The following is a 16,928-nucleotide window of genomic DNA, read 5'->3' as shown; positions in this document are numbered from 1 at the left end:
AGAAACATCAGTAACATACAAAATACAGCACACTGTTGACTCAGTCAGAAATCATCATAGGAGATTATTCTTTACTGGCTTTGATCTCACAGTAATGAGATTTTTACACCATCCATCTGCTATAGTCTGGTCTGGTCCACCCAGTACATGCCAACTTTCAGTATCATCAGAATCATATAGGGGTATGAAATTCAGAGTCCTGGACTCCTCCTCCAAGAGATTCTGACCTAAAAGGTTCAAGGTGAGGCCTAGGAATCTCAATTTCCTACTACTTACTAGATGATGCAAAGGCTGCCCATCAGCAGGTCACACATGCTAGCTGTGCTAGCCCATGGCCTATTTTCTTCACAGTCAATGAAAACAGTCCACTTGGGAGGGGACACTAATCCTTAAGGGAATTCAAGTATAAAGAATGTGTTTGGGACAAAGAAAGTCTCATTTCCAAATGCAATCGAAATGCTAATTATCATGGTGTGTGATACTTTCTTGGTTACTATTATGGGTTGAACTGTGTTCCCCCAAAAGTATTATACTCCTCACACCAAGTACCTAAAAATGTTACTTTATTTGTAAATACAGTCATTGTAGATGTAATTAGTTAAGATGAAGTTTAACTGGAGTAGCGTGGACCAAGGGGTCTATATCCAATATAACTAGTATTCTTATACAAAAGGGGAAATTCAAACATAGGGACAGACATGCACAGAAGGAAGATGACGTGAAGGCACAGAGACAATGCCACCTACAAGCCATGGAGTGGGAGCAGATCCTCCTGTGCAGTCCTCAGAAGGAACCAACCCTGGTGACACCTTGAATTTGGATTTCCCACATCCAGAATTATGAGACAATCATTTTGTGCTACTCCTACAACCACCCCAGGGAACACATATGGTCACTCATGCTCTTAAATGGTGTTTGCAAATTTTAAGTAAGCCTATTTATTTATTTATTATTTATTTGTTATTTATTTATTATTATTTAAGTAAGCATATTTATTATACAGTCATAAAAATAATATTTTTATATTCCTGTTATCTTAACAGAGAAAAGGAGGACCAGTCAGATAAAAGTGGCTGTCCAGGGTCACACCCAAAGGATGTTGGGGTTAATGAAGATAGTGCTCACACAGATTCCATGATAATGTGAGGCAATAATGAAGTCAGTTCATCTCAAAGTATTTGGTGTTGGCAACATACCTAGATACTGGACACCTGGCCTCATGATTGTGAGGTTTATTTCTTTGATGTTCCATTTCACAGATAAGTTCCATAGTAAAATTAATTATAGATATTAGAAAACACGGAATAATAATATCCATCTTCTTCAAACTTCACAATGATTTCTGAGAACCATTTAGATAGATAATGCTCCAAATGCTTTAATCTTCTTGGAAACAAGAGATGTGTAATTCTATATTATTGCCATCATCTTTTTGAGTTAAGAGATTGAAAACAAGTGATGACATTGGTCTATAAAAAGACATTTATCTAACAGGGATCCTCTAAAATGCCATCAAAGCACTGTGGGTGACCGTTCCATATTGCAAAATGCCAGACACACTTAGCCACACAACGGTGTTTCATGAATATTCATTAAACTGTCTTAAATGTTGACACCTGAATTCATGCTGGATATGGCCAGAAAAACATGTATGGAACAGGACACTGTGGTGTGCAGGCACAGCATGCTTTCTCATCCTTGTGGGCTTCAGCTACCACACTGCCATCTCATGTTATCTTGAGTGCATAGACCTTATGCACAGTTATATATGAGAAATGTTCCCACTTATTCCAGCTGTACTTTCTTGCAAACCTTAATAGTAACCAGAGGTTTAAGTTTTATCTCTGCATATTGTGAATTAGATAAATGAATAAATGAATTGTTGTAATAATTTTGTTTTATTTACTTTAAAAGGATTTTAAAGAAGAGGATCAACAAGGCAAAGCCAGACATTTGTCATGATGCTGCTTTGGGTTTTAAGGGGCTCATAGTACCTCTTTTTCAAATCCATTACATTGGATATGAATTCCATTAAGTTTGAATTTATACACAAAGAGGAATATGCTACCCAAGAATTCCCTCATTAAAAAGTGGGGGATCAGGTCAGATCTCCCCAAACTGCAATGGTATTTGTGAGGCCACACTGGGGATCCTAGAAAGATGATGTGAAGCTAAGAATGGTGTGGGGAGACACTGTATAATATGAAACTCACCTGAATTATCAACATACCCTGAAGAGTATAAAAACCCAATATTTTTGATCAGTAAATAAACTCCTGCAGGAACAGAGTTTTTTTGCTTTGTTTTGTTTTGGGTTTTTTTTTTTTGCTTTGGTTTTTGTAACTGGAAACATTGCAACATAAGAATGAGATTGCCAAATAAAGAAATTCTTAAAAAAAAACTATTCGTAATTTTTACTTTATTTTGTAAACACTCATTCTACTAAGGAATCAATTTCCTGGTTCACATAATCTGGATTCTGCCAATAATCAACAACAATCTATGACAATTGTTTTCAGGCTATAATTAATGCCCATCAATGGCTAACAGTGCACATAACGATTATTAATTAATAAACATATGTATTGGAATATTTTTTACATGTAAAAAATGTTTTCATTACAGGTATATTATACGCAAGATTGACTATGGTTCTAAAACTTTTTAAAAGTATAAGCTCAGGGGCGCCTGGGTGGCTCAGTTGGTTAAGCGTCCGACTTCAGCTCAGGTCACGATCTCATGGTCCGTGAGTTCGAGCCCCGTGTTGGGCTCTGGGCTGATGGCCCAGAGCCTGGAGCCTGCTTCTGATTCTGTGTCTCCCTCTCTCTCTGCCCCTCCCCCGTTCATACTGTCTTTCTCTCTGTCTCAAAAATAAATAAACGTTAAAAAAATTTTTTAAAGTATAAGCTCAGATTTAATCTAATTTTCTTATGGCCACAGTATTGGTAAAAATAATCTCACTTGAAGGAAATTAGTATTCCTCATGATAAAAATTTAAATGTCAAATAAATCTGCAAGCTTCCTGTGGCAGAATGCAATTCTTCCTTTCCTCTCTCAGAGTACATGTGAGAGACACATCTAAATATTCCATATTTTCCAAGTAAAAAGCTCAGTTATTGGCTAGTATGTTGCTTTTATGGGGCTATTCTTTTTTTTTTTTTTTTTTTTTTTTTGCATTTTTCCCTCAATGATGACATTTAGTATTCAATAAATCTTCAAATCCCCAAAAAACAACATTATTATTATACCCAAATGAAATGCCCAAAATGATGTTTTTTCAGACTAATAATGCTGCCCAGGAAGTTGTTGGTTATTCCATGAAAAAAGTATTTTCTGGTATAATCATCTGAAAAGTGCAGAATTAAACACAGACTGATTTATTTAACACAATTCTACCTTGTTTAGATACACTGGGCGTCTCCAGGAGGAGAATGCAGTATGCAGTGTTTCCTAATTTATTGCTGCGGTTAGGAAACACTTCTGCTAACACTGATGTTGGTATCTTGTAATATACTGGTGACCTATAGAAAATGGTGGGGAGGGGCACCTGGGTGGCTCAGTTGGTTAAGTGTCCGACTTCAACTCAGGTCATGATCTCATGGTTCATGAGTTGGAGCTTTGTGTCGGGCTCTGTGCTGACAGCCAGAGCCTGAAGGCTGCTTTAGATTCTGTATCTCCCTCTCTCTTTCTGCCCCTCCCCCACTCGTGCTCTCTCTCTCTCTCTCTCTCTCTCTTTCTCTTTATTTATTTATCAAAAATAAATAAACATTAAAAAATTAAACAAATAAAATGGTGAGGAGATGCTGAAACACCTGATCACATGTGAAGTGCCAGAAATAAGCTCTTCCTTTACCTCTGTGTTCCTGCAGCAGTTGATGGGACACATTTATATTGAAACATCTCTCACTAAATTCTAAATCCTTGTCCTTGCAAGCCTGGGGACTCACTAAGATGAAGAAGTGTCCAGAACATTTTAGCTCTTCCAGGAATTGTTTTGCAATTAAAAGAGATATTAGATTGTTATTAGATTATTGAATCTATGAATAGTAGTTAAAAGTACTTTTAAGACGATAACAAAGTTTGCATAAAAATATTAAAGAGGAAATCAGCCTATTATGAGCTCTTTCACAGCTTCCTAAATATATTAGAGTTATCTGTCTTGATATTTTAACAGAAAGGTTACTTTGTCTGCATATAACACTTCTTCGGAACATAATCATCCTATGTCTATAAGGGTTGTTTGGGGTTCTAGAGAACCCAAAGCTTTTCAAGATAAAGTAGTGTGCCCACAGCAAGTTATTGGTGGAACTGGAATGCTTTGAAGCCCACTCTTCTATGGCAAGAGTAATAGTGTGTGGGAATTGTGAAATCTAGATGAGTTAGTGCATGTAAAACATTTAAAATAATAACTGGAATATTACACATGAGCTGGCATTATTTTTTTAAGTTTATTTATTTATTTTTGAGAGAGAGAACAAGATGGGGGATGAGGTACAGACACACACACACAGAATTCAAAGCAGGATCCAGGCTCTGCACTGTCAGCACAGAGACTGTCATGGGGCTTGAACTCTTGAACTGTGAGAACATGACCTGAGCCAAAGTCAGACACCTAACCCACTGAGACACCGAGATGCCCCATATTAGCTGGCATGATTATAGTCAAAGTCATCCAGCTCATTGTGCTGTATTTGAGATTGCCTAATTACCAAACTGCTCTATAGGTCTTTGGGGAAATGTTTTACTCAAAGCCTTACAGCCAGATGCCAGAATGGATACTGCACAAAGTCAGATCCCAGGAATCTCCCTGGAAGTGCAAGTGAAATCTAACAGCTGTATTCCCTTCTGGCAAAGAACTCCATGGGCTAGGACAATCAGGGAGGGATCCAACCTCAGGCAGGCATTATTCCAAAAACTATTTGATCTAGACCTGTTTTTTTTTCAAGTTTATTCATTTATTTTGAGAGAGAACATGCACACATGTGCAAGTGGGGAAAGGGCAGAAAGAGAAAGAAAGAAAGAGAGAGAGAGAGAGAGAGAGAGAGAGAAACCTAAACAGGCTCCGTGCTGTCAGTGTGGAACCCAACATGGGCTCCATCTCACAACAATAAGACCATGACCTGAGCTGATATCAAGAGACAGATGCTTAACCAACTGAGCCGGCTAGGTGCCCAGATCTAGATCTGTTCTTATAGGTATCACCTTTTGGGTGTGACTAGTTATAGACACCCTTCAAGCATGATTCTACTGCAGAAAAATGGGCATCAACTTGTTCAGCCCCCATTTCATAGGTAAGAGATAAGCTTACTAGATTTGGAGTCATATCTGCCATTGAGGAAACTTAATGAGAATTTTCATCTAGAATATCTGAGCTGGTTTCATTATTCCCTTCAACACATGTCCAATCCTATTGTAGTGATGTGATCACATATTGCTCCAATATGTTTTACTTCATTCTTCTTTGCTTTTGGTATTCGTCGTATCCCATATACACATCACTTACTCGACTTGTCCATTTGACTGACAGAAAGTCTTTTAAATATAATACTTCCTTTTCTTTATTTTCTCTTCTTTCTGATAACACTCATGACCTTTCCTAGACTCATACTCACCTCCTAACTGATATCCTTGACTCAAATATTTTCCTCTCTATTTCGTTTAGGAGAACATCACTAGGAGCCAAGAACAGTCTACATGTTTCATATAATTAGCTAACAACATAGACAATAACCCCTTAATGTAATACAACAAAAAAGATAAACTTAATAAATACATAAATTATATGATAGATTATATCAACTAGTGAAGGCAGAGATTGCTCATAGGGTAGAATTCAATGAGAAGATGATTTTTGAGCACAAACTTATAGAACATAGGGGAGTTAGTCAAGCAGAAATCCTGATGAAAGGCATCTAGGCATAGAACAGTCTGTCAAAAGTCATATAGTGAGAACATGCTTGATATGATGGAAGTGGAGTCAGAGAGAGTGCTTGGGTGAGACGTTGGGGGCAGAACATCAGGGGGTAGATCTTACAGGGCTTTGTAGGCGATCATAAAGACTGGCATTTGCTCTAAGAAAGAAGGGGAGTCATGAAACAGTTTTTAGTGGAGGAATGTTGACTTCAGTAATGATATATCACTTTCTTGTGGACCATAGGTGGGCAAGTCTATAATCAAGAGGATAAATAAGGGGGGTAATGCTCTAATTCAGGAAATAGTTGATGGTGACTCAGATCAGGATAGTAGCAATGCAATTGGTAGGAACCATCATATTTAGAATATTTTGAAAATATAGTCAACAGCATATGCTGATATTTTGGATTTGATATATAAAAGAAAGGGAGAGTGGATGATCCTGGAGTTTAGGCCTGAGAAAATGAAAGGATGGAGTTCAGGCCTGAGAAAATGAAAGGTCACCACTTGGTAGGGAAAAACTATAGCTAGAATTGCCTGTGTGTGCATCAGTTTGGGACATGCTAAGTGGGACTGGTCTCTGAGACATCCCAGGGGAGATCTTGAACATGTAGTTGGGTCCAGGAGGCTGGAATTTATGAGATATTTGATCTGGAGCTGGAGATGTAAATTTTGGAGTTCACACCACAGAAACCTGGATGAGACTCAGAAGAGTGAGTATAGATAGAAAATGGAGTCCTGGGCATTCCCAGAAAAACAGAATGTGGAGAAGATGGAGGTCCAACACAAAATGTGGAGGAAGAGACATCAAGGGGAGGATAATTAAGAGAGGTGTGTCCTGGAAACTAAGGGAAGAGGTAAGAGGAGTCATAGAGAGAGAAGGAGCCTTAGCATTTTAGAGGTCCCTGGTGACCTTGCTGAGAATAGTGTTGGTGGAAGAGTGAAGAGGAAAGTCTGGCTGGGGTGGGCTCCAGAGACAGGCATGAAGGTACTGGGTCGGTGAGACTAGAGGACTCTTTAGAAGAGTTTGCTGCAACAGGCACAAATAGGACAGTAGCTTGTGGAGGAATCATATTCTAGATATTCCCCTTCATATCTACCTTATACTCTATTCCACCTGCTTTATGCCCAGGAAGCTTCTGCCTGGACCACACCATATAATTTCCGTGAGTTTTGGCTTCTAGCCCTTGGGGAGAAGGGACAGAAAATATGAGGTAAAGGAGGTTAAGACAAATATTCCTAGGATCCTTTCCTGCCTCAGTGCTGCAGTTCAGCTGGATTATCTGCTGAAAGTGATACTAGCTGCCATACAGCCCTTTCACTGCAACTATTTCTCAAGATTCTAGTAACCACTCCCCTTTCTTGCGTCTTCAGCTAAGTGGTAATAGCTTCCCAATATCACTAACTAGAGATTACTGCAATATGTCTATATTAGTTTCCTATTGCTGTTGTAACCAATGACCACAAACTTAGTGGCTTGAAACAACAAAACATTTTTATGTTATAGTTCTTCAGGTCAGAAGTCTGATATATGTCTTGCTTGGCTAAAATTAAGATGTCAGTAGGGCCATGTTCCCTTCTAGAGGTTCTAGAATTCATTTCCTTGCTCTTTCCAGGTTCTAGAAACTCTCACTTGTCTTGGCTCATGGCCCCTTCCTCCATTTTCAAATCCAGCAAAATTGTACCTCTCTGAGTTTCTTCCACAGTCACATTGTCTTCTGATTCTCTTCTTATCCCTCCTTCTTTCATATTGAACACATCTAGATAATCCAGGATAAGCTCTCGGTCTGAAGTTCAGGGGACCACCAACCTTAATTCCATCTGCCACCTTAAGTCTCCTTTGTCAAGTAACATGATGTATTCACAGGTTCTGGGGATTAGAAAATGGACATCTTTGGGAGCCATTATTCTGCCTACAACAATGCCTTATTTAAATATGTCATAAGTCCTGCCAGCAAGATTGTATATAGTTTCTACCCTTCATTATCTTCTTCTTAATTACCCAGTTTGTGTGTGTCATTTTTTTGCACACTGGAGACCTGACTGGAAACCAGTCATTTTTTTTTGCACACTGTAAACCATTTTTTTAAAAAAGGTTACTTAAATAAAAGCTTGTTTTTAAGTAGATGGTAGTAATGATCCAGCAGAAACTAAAAAAAAAAGTGTGTGAGAGAAGGAGATGTGTTGGAGCAATCTCTTGTATAGGGGAAAAGAAAGATGACCTGGTACATATGTAGGTAAGCAATGGGAGTTCATCTGCAGCACTATGAGGGAGCGGTTGCAAGAGGTAGGCAAAGGTGTTGGACATCCTCTGAATTCCTCAATATTCTAGGAACAGTGAAAAGCAAGATCATTAGTGGAAAGTAAAGAATGAGGTTGGGACAAAGAGCAAAATAGGAACTGGCCATTCAAGAAAGTGGAAGAATAAATAGACTCCAGCGTAAATTTTAATGGAGGTGATATTACTCCTGTGGGAGTGAAATTCTTTTTGGAGGGACAGGTGACAGTCTTTGATATTGCTATGTGTAGTCCTCCAAAAGGCCATAATACATGAAAATATATACAAGCATATCATTAGTATCAGTATTTCTAAGGGAGGTAGTTAAAATATATATAAAAAGACTCCTTAGGAGAAGTGATAATGAATAAAAGATTGAGAAACGCCGAGAACAATGTAATATGATAACCTTAAAACCCTCTTGAAATTCATGGCCAACAACTTCAAAAGACAGTAATGATGAAAAATAGCATGCTTTTATTTATTATTTTTCCTCCATAATGCTGCATGGGTGTGGTTTGGAGTGGGTAGAGGGCTGGGTTTCACTAGGGTTGGATTGTATGCAAGAAAAGGGGGAAAAGGGAGCTGAGAGAGTGTGTAAAAGTGATCATAGTAACTTTTCCAGGATTTTCCACTGGGGAAATAGGATATAGAGCATTCTGGTCTGCTACAATAAGCATTGGAGTGTGGCAACCACCTTGGGCCCACGAGACGTTTAGAAATGAAGAATGAAAATTCATCATTTACATCTCACTCCCATATTACACAGCATCTGATTTATTAGAGGCAAGTGAGTTTAATTTTTTTAATATAGATTAATTTATTTAGAATACATTTTGTTCTTATTTTCTAAAGGAAGGGGTGATTTATAAGATTCAACATAATATGAAGTTCAAATAAAAACAGAAGTCAGAGAAGAGCAGGTAGAGAACATCCATCTATCAATGTCAATACATTCATTGACTTCCTGGAACAAGTAAAAAAAATTCCTGGGGAACTGTCATTTCTTATAAATGACAGCCCTAAACATTGCGTAGAATTTAGCTTAATATAATGTCTATTTGTTATGCTGGTGTATAGATTCTTGGTTTGTTCATAAGCCTTTAATGTCTACCATGTTTTTCTAGTGAGACTGAAATCTTCTTGCTGCCAGTGAATGTTTTCCATATTTGTTTAAACCCACAGTAATGTGATAGCACTCCAACCGGTCTTAAGGGTTAACTTACTTCAAAGTTAGGCACTCTTTGCAGACCTAAGCCCTTTAATATGTAGTAGAATTTACTTTCCCTGAGATTTGCAGACCCCTGACCTTAAAGAGTGAAGGATGAAACTTTCCCAGAATTTAAGTCCTCACTACATTTGAAAACAGCTGCCACTGATACCAACAAGTCTGTTCAGGGTCACGTCGACACAGGGGACACAGGACTAGCCGCCAGGGCACCTGCTTTCCCACACACAGACCCCTCCCTTTTCCCATGCCTTCCCCTTTAAAACCCTCTGGCTTCACCTGGATGGGGAAGATGGTCTTTGAGATGTTTGTCAACCATTTTTCCAGGTTACAAGCTTCCTGAATAAAGCAGCATTTCCTCTCCCACAATCACTTGTCTCTTGAGTATTGATTTTTGAGCATTAAGTAGCTGAACCTAAGTTTGGAACCAATTCTCTATCTGGTAACAGTAACACCTAGCACATAATTGCTCAGACTATTACCTTGACTCCCCAGCCCCCTCTATTTGCTACTTCCCTGTGCTGATATTCTCTTAACAGTGGATTTCAAAACTCCTGGGCCAGTTGTGTTTTAGTTGCCTTTGGATTTCCTATCCTTTAACATCATCTTTCAGAGAACAACAAGAGAAGAAAAACAGCATTGATATTTGGCACTTAAATGCTAGGACAACTCTCTCATTTAGTTACCCTCTTTTGGGCCGCTTTATACCCAAAAGGTCTGCTAGTACATTTCAACTTTTCAAGGAGCAGAATTACATTCTTAATGTAGGTGACTCATAATTGGGAAAAAGTCTCTCCAACACATTTCCCTTCTTGCTGCTTCCACAGCTTATTTAAATAAATTATGATCTTTTATTCTTTTAACTTTATCATTGTCTAATATTTAAACACAGACACCATTTCTCACCTTTACCACCATGACACCTGTAGGGAAGTTTTGATTTTCTCTGTTAATCAGGGATTTTCAGACTTTTCTTAATGTGGAAATGTTCTATATTTTACTATTCTATCAAGAATTCAGACTCTCCTTTAAAGGTATTTACCTCTAATTATCAAAGTTTATATCTTAATCTTAATCATCAGTGAAAAAATTGTTATGGAGTTTTAAGTGCCAATAAACTATTCACATTAACAATAAGATCAGTAGAAAAGCTGGCTTTAAAGCCATATGCACCCCACACCCTGGAAAAAGTAAATCAATTGCAAAATAGTAGGCCATAGGCATAAGTAAATACTGAAAACAAACAAACAAAACCCCCCATAAAACAAAAATCCCCAAACATCCAAATACATTAATAGATGAATCACTTCTTTTCATCTTAATATGCATATGAGTCACTTAATGAAATCAAATTGGTGGATTATTATTCTGTTCAATATATTGGAAAAGAAATACAAAGCTTAAAATAAAGTTTAGAGTAAAGGATACCAAAAAAACAGAAATTAAAATGCAAAGGGCATTTCACACCAGCTTCTTTCATGTTGAGATTATCAATAATATTTTATTATGTATGTGGAAAGTTGTACTCCCATCATTACTAAAATCAGTTTATATAAATATGGTCAATAGTTGGAATCCTAGTTAAGCTTATGGACATGATGCAAATACAGCCTTAATTAAAAATTTTTGATTAAAAAAGACCATTCTAATCATCCTTTTCCCATACCAATTAAAACTTTAAAAAATATTTTCACTTTTGAATTGGTTATTTTTCCTCAAATATCACTTGAGGTATATGATTGCCCTAATATAAGTAGTTAAAGCATATGCATGATGGAATTCTACATTAAGAGTCTGATTATATGTAGCCTTAGGAATGAGGGAAGAAAAGTCAGTCTTTTTTTTGAAAGTTATACTTCCTTAAATTAAGTCCTACCTGCAGATGTTGTTACAATTTCTGTAGTGTTTCTGAGGCCCATAAAGTCAAACTGATAAAGCCGCCAGGATTTCTGATCAGCTGCCTCAACTGAATTTTTTCTCCATCTGTAAATCATTTCTTCTTTGGGGTAGCCATCTGAAAATATAGAACAAATGTTTACCCTTGAAGATATAGGTTTATAAAACATTATAGTCAAAATTATAATTCTGATCATTTGACAGAAGTTAAAATTTTAGGTCATATTTGCTCTCAAAAATTTACTCAAAGGCACTAAAACTCAAAAATTAATGGGTAAAGGCCATTAAACTCAGAGAGTTCCTGCTGCAGATCTTCATGATCAGCAAGATGTTCACAGCCAGAAGCCTGGTCATCATCTGTGTGGACCCAGCATATAACGGGGCTGTCTTTGTTTCTTTAAGCTTGGAGAACCCCTTTTAGTCACCATAAGCTGTGGTCAGCTTTCAAAGAGGGAAGATGCTAGTCAGAGTGTCACTAGTTTCCAGACTCTGAGATCTAACTATCTGACCTACATCACCTTCTCTCTCCCCAAAACTCAGTCCATTCAGATCTCAGGAAAAACAAATTTAATAAGGCAATCATGCCAGGATTCCAGAGGTTAACTGACTCTCAGTCCTGCTTTGAATTTTATTAGAGACCAATGCTCACCTTATTAAATTCTCCAGGAAACAAGATGCTAGTGTGTTTCTGCTGCCTTAAACCTAGTGTGGCAACCTGCTCAGAGCCAGGTGTCATGGACAGGTGCTGTTACCAGGGTCCTGTGGGGTCCCTGGTCCAAGCAAGAGTTTGCCCCAATTATTGCTTCTCAACTCCTCGATCCCCACTTCTGAACAGCACTTGGAAAACACTTAGTTTTTGGAGTACTGTCCTGTCTCCAGGCTATATAACAAGGTTTCCCCATAGGGCATGCCTCACCTAAGAGCAGGCCTATATCCTATGTTGTTGCCCAACACATGACAGCATTGGTATTATTAGCCCTTCACTGATTCACATAGACACTGCTGGCATGACTGTCTGTGGTAGTAGGAAATGTATGCACTAGCATCCTGAATATAAAAAGCACCATACTGGTGCACACATACTAATACAAGCATATTAATAAAGTGATTGAAAATTTCTAATTAAATATTGCAAAGATCAGTTTGCAAAACCCTTAAAGACAGTATGCATTCTTGGTATTTTCCCTTCTGCCCATCATTGTTAACTTGGGTCCCTCATTAAAAGACTAAAATAGATCACAGGTATGCCCCCTTCTTTCTGATTGTGTATTGTTCTGTGAAATTATTGTCACCAATTCTGGGATAATTGCTCTCCTTTAACTTGACAATGTTGATATCAAGGCACTGAGACTCAGCTCCAGACATTTCTATGAAGTAAACAAACATTTTACTTGGCCATTAGCCACTGTCCTGCTTGCTTTATCTTCCTATCAGACTGTCATAAAGGACTTTATGCTACAATTATTTCTTTTTAACTTGTTTTATTAAACAGCTTTATTGAGGTGCAATTTGCATACATAAAACATGTACAGTTCAGTGGTTTTTAGTATATTCTCAGAGTGGTGGAACTATTTTCATAATGTAATTTTAGAATATTTTCATCACCACAAAATGAAACCTCAGATCCACTAGCAGTCACTTCCCATTCCCCTTGCACACATCACTAACATCACTTGTCTCATCCAGTCCTTGGCATCCACTAATGTATTTTCTGTCTATAGATTTGCCTGTTTTGGACATTTCATATAAATGAAATCATACAACATGTTATCTTTTAAACTGACCTCCTTCAGTTAGTGTAATGTGTTCAAGGTTCACTCATATTGTAGTCCCTGTGAGGTTTTCACCCTTATTTATCACCCAATAATATCCTACCACATGAATATACCATATTTTGCTTATCCATTTGTCAATCGATAGGTAGTTTGCTTGAATCCACTTCTACAATCTTATGAATAATGCTGTGATGAACATTTGACATTTTTTAAATAATTTATTCAAGACTATTGTAATACGAAAATGAAGCTCCATCAAAATAAAGAACAATAGGGTTTTTTAAAGCTAAGGTGAGCAAGTGAAAAGCAATTAGAGAATGTTAGGAAGAGGTCATAGACCACCAGTGTGCGCTAATAAACTTCACATATCTTTATGATGAGAGGTAGTTATGCAACTTAGAGCAAAGCCCTGCCGAAGTTAGGCTATTACCTTCCTACAGAAACTAGGAGATTGGGATACTATCTTTCTTGAATATATTTTAAAGAGATGGTTCCCAGATCCTTGAGAAAGACAATTTCTATTATGAAACTAACAAGATCCCTTTAAAAAGACTTACATCTTAAAGGGTCAGAGAAAGAACTTATAACTACAATTTTTTTCTTTTTTTATTAAAAATATTTTTAAATGTTTATTTATTTTTGACAGAGAGAGACACACACACAGCATGAGTGGGGGAGGGGCAGAGAGAGAGGGAGACACAGAATCAGAAACAGGCTCCAGGCTCTGAGCTGTCAGCACAAAGCCCGACGCAGGGCTGGAACTCACAGACCGTGAAATCATGACCTGAGCCTAAGTCAGACGCCCAACCAACTGAGCCACCCAGGTGCCCCACAATTTTTTTCTTTTAAAGTAAATGCTGTCAAAGAAGGGAGGCTAGGAGCCTATCAGGAAAAGGGCTGCGTGAAGTTTAGTCAAGGTGAGGGGTACTTAAAGCATTTTGGTCACTAGGAAGCCTCAGCATGGTGTACAGTAACCAAAATAAAAATTTTGCTGCTATTGTCCTATTTCTCTGCTTGTCTTCAAGGCAAACCTTCTTGAAAGATTTGCTTATCATCATTGTCTCTGATAAATCACCTCCTGTTCACTCTTCAATACATTCCATTACTCCACATCTGATACTCTCCTGTGACTGGTCAACATATTGCCAAATCCAGTGTCCAGGTTCTCCTTCTGTAACTTACTTGATCTCAGCAACGTTCAATAGAATTAACTCCTTCTTCTTGAAACTATATTCCCTTGCCTTATGTTGTTTCATCCACTTCACTGGATGTTCCTTTTCTGACTCCTTTGCTGGTTTCTCCTCTCTGATGTCTGAAAGTTGGCGTGCCTCAGGGTTTGGCCTGGACTTCTTCCTTTTTTTTTTTTTTTTTTTTTTTTTTTTTACTTTTGGAGAACGTATTCTCTCTAGGTAATATTTTTCTGCTCCATTATGTTAAGTACCATATTTAGGCTGATGACTCCTATGTCAATGCCTTAGTCTTGACATTTTTCTACGTCTCAAGAATCAGATATCCAGCTCCCTGCTTCTCATAAGATATCTAAAAGCACTACATGTTTAACTTCTTCCAAAGACAAGTTTCCCTTCCCTTAACCTAAACTTGCTTCTTTTCCATTTTTCTACCTAAGCAAATGGCAGTATTACCCACCTAATTATTCAAGAGTTATAAACACCTATGTATGAGATTTTGTGCTGCTTGTTTTCAATTTACTTTGGGTTTATGAATAGGAGTGGAATTGTTGAGTGATAGAGTAACTATATTTAACATTTTTTTAAGTTTATTTATTGGGGTGCCTGGGTGGCTCAGTCAGTTAAGTGTCCGACTTTGGTTCAGGTCATGTTCTCACAGTTTGTGAGCTTGAGACCACCTTGGGCCCCACATTGGGCTCTGTGCTAACAGTTCAGCCTCTGTGCTGACAGCTCAGAGGCTGAAGCCTGCTTCAGATTCTGTGTCCCCCTCTCTGTTCCTCCCTTGCTTGCAATCTCTCTGTCTCTCTCTCTCTTTCAAAAATGAATAAACACTAAATTGTTTTAAGTTTATTTATTTATTGAGAGAGAGAGAGAGAGAGAGAGAGAGAGATACCATGAACATGAACAGAGAACAGGGGAGGAACAGAGAGAGAGAGAGAGAGAGAGAAAGAATCCCAAGTAGGCTCCCAATGTTAGCACAGAGCCTAAAGTTGGGCTCCATCTCATGAATCATGAGATCATGACCTGAGCTGAAATCAAGAGTTAAATGCTTAACCAACCAAGACACCCAAGTGCCCCTATATTTAATGTTTTGGGGAAACTGCCAAACTGTTTTTCAAGGCAATACCTTAAAATCCTACCAGCAATATATGAGGGCTCCAACTTCTCCATAGTCTTTCCAAAATTTGCCAATATCTGTCTTTCTAATTATAATAATCACAGTGGGTGTGAAGTGTACATGGCTGTTTAATTTTCACTTCCCTAATGACTGATGATATTGAACATCTTTTCATGATTTTATTGGCCATATATATGTCTTCTTTGGTGAGGTATTTAGATTTTTGGCTCATTTTTAAATTGGGTTATTTGTTTTCATATTGTTGAGTCTTAAGAATTATCTATATAATTTGGGTCAAATCTTTTATTAGGCATATGTTTTACAAATATTTTCTAGTATGCTGTGGATTATCTTTTGATTCTCCTGCATTTTTGAAGAAGAGTTTTGCTATTTCTAGAATTATTGGTTGACAGTCTTTTACCTTCAACATTTTGAAGGAAATTTTCTAATCATCTTCTGGCCTCCTTGGTTTCTATTGAGAAATTGTCAGTTTGACTCTGATGTGGAAAGGTACGTATCTCTTTGAGTTGCTTATAATTTGTTGAGCTTCTTTAGGTTGCTAGCTTTTCAAATAATTTTGGCCCTATTTCTCTGCTCTTCTCCTTTGAGACTTTCATTAAATGTTTATTGGTAATTATCATGATGTGCCAATGGATGTATGAGTTTCTATACACTTTTCTCAACTCGGTCTTCATTTTGTTCCTCTTACTAGATAATCTTTACTGGCCTATCTTCAAGTCTGCTGCTATTTTCTCCTGACTGCTCAAATCTGTAATTTGTAGCTGGCTAGTGAATTTTTTCTTTCAGTCATTGTACTATTCAACTCCAGAATTGGAATTGATTTATTTTTAATAGTTTCTACCATTTTACAGATATTCTTCATTTAGTGAGACTTAATTATCATACTCTCCTTGCCCTTAATTCATCGGACATAGTTTACTTTAGTTCCTTGAATGCATGTAGAAAAGCTGACTTAAAGTTCGTGTCTATTACATCCAACATCTGGGATTCTTCAAAGATTATTTCTATTGACAGCTTTTATTCCTGTGTATTGGTATGCTTTCCTATTTCTTTGCAGGTTTTGTAATTTTTCATTGGAAACTGGACATTTTAAATAATGTATTATAACAATTCCAGTATCAGAATCCTCTTTTCACTTAAGGGGTGGTTGCCGTTCCTGGGTTTTTTGGTTTCATGCTTGTTTTTCTTCTTGTTAATTTCCTTAGTGACTCTTCTAAACTAATTTGTAAATCTGTATTCTCCACACTGTGTAGCCACTGAGTTCTTTAAATTTTTGTTGTTGATTTTATGCTCTTGTTTTTGTTTTTAAGCCTGGTCTCTCCTAAACTTCACTTTTGGTTTATTATAATTTAGTGGTCAGCCAGTGATCAGTGAGAAAGTTTCCTTAAATGTCTTGCCTGTATTTCTTCCTAATTCTGCTAAGGAGATCTGTGTGTGAAGGCATAACTTTAAACTTTAAACAGTTTACAGGACAGCCTTAGCTTTAATTTTCTGCTTACACAGTTCCTCA

General features: G+C 37.5%; 1 protein-coding gene across 2 annotated transcripts in view; it reads right to left on the bottom strand.

The window, feature by feature from the left end:
• Positions 1–16,928, bottom strand: part of GABRG3 (gamma-aminobutyric acid type A receptor subunit gamma3) — a 735,768-nt gene that overhangs the window by 78,179 nt on the left and 640,661 nt on the right. For both annotated transcript variants that reach the window (XM_042941269.1, XM_042941270.1), the window contains exon 6: positions 11,296–11,433. In XM_042941269.1, the coding sequence (XP_042797203.1) occupies positions 11,296–11,433 (138 nt within the window). The remainder of the gene's footprint in view (positions 1–11,295; positions 11,434–16,928) is intronic.

This window comes from Panthera leo, chromosome B3 (assembly GCF_018350215.1).
Source record: "Panthera leo isolate Ple1 chromosome B3, P.leo_Ple1_pat1.1, whole genome shotgun sequence".
Classification (NCBI taxonomy): domain Eukaryota; kingdom Metazoa; phylum Chordata; class Mammalia; order Carnivora; family Felidae; genus Panthera; species Panthera leo.
The sequence above is the reverse complement of the archived record's forward strand: the minus strand, read 5'-3'. Positions and strand labels throughout refer to the sequence as shown.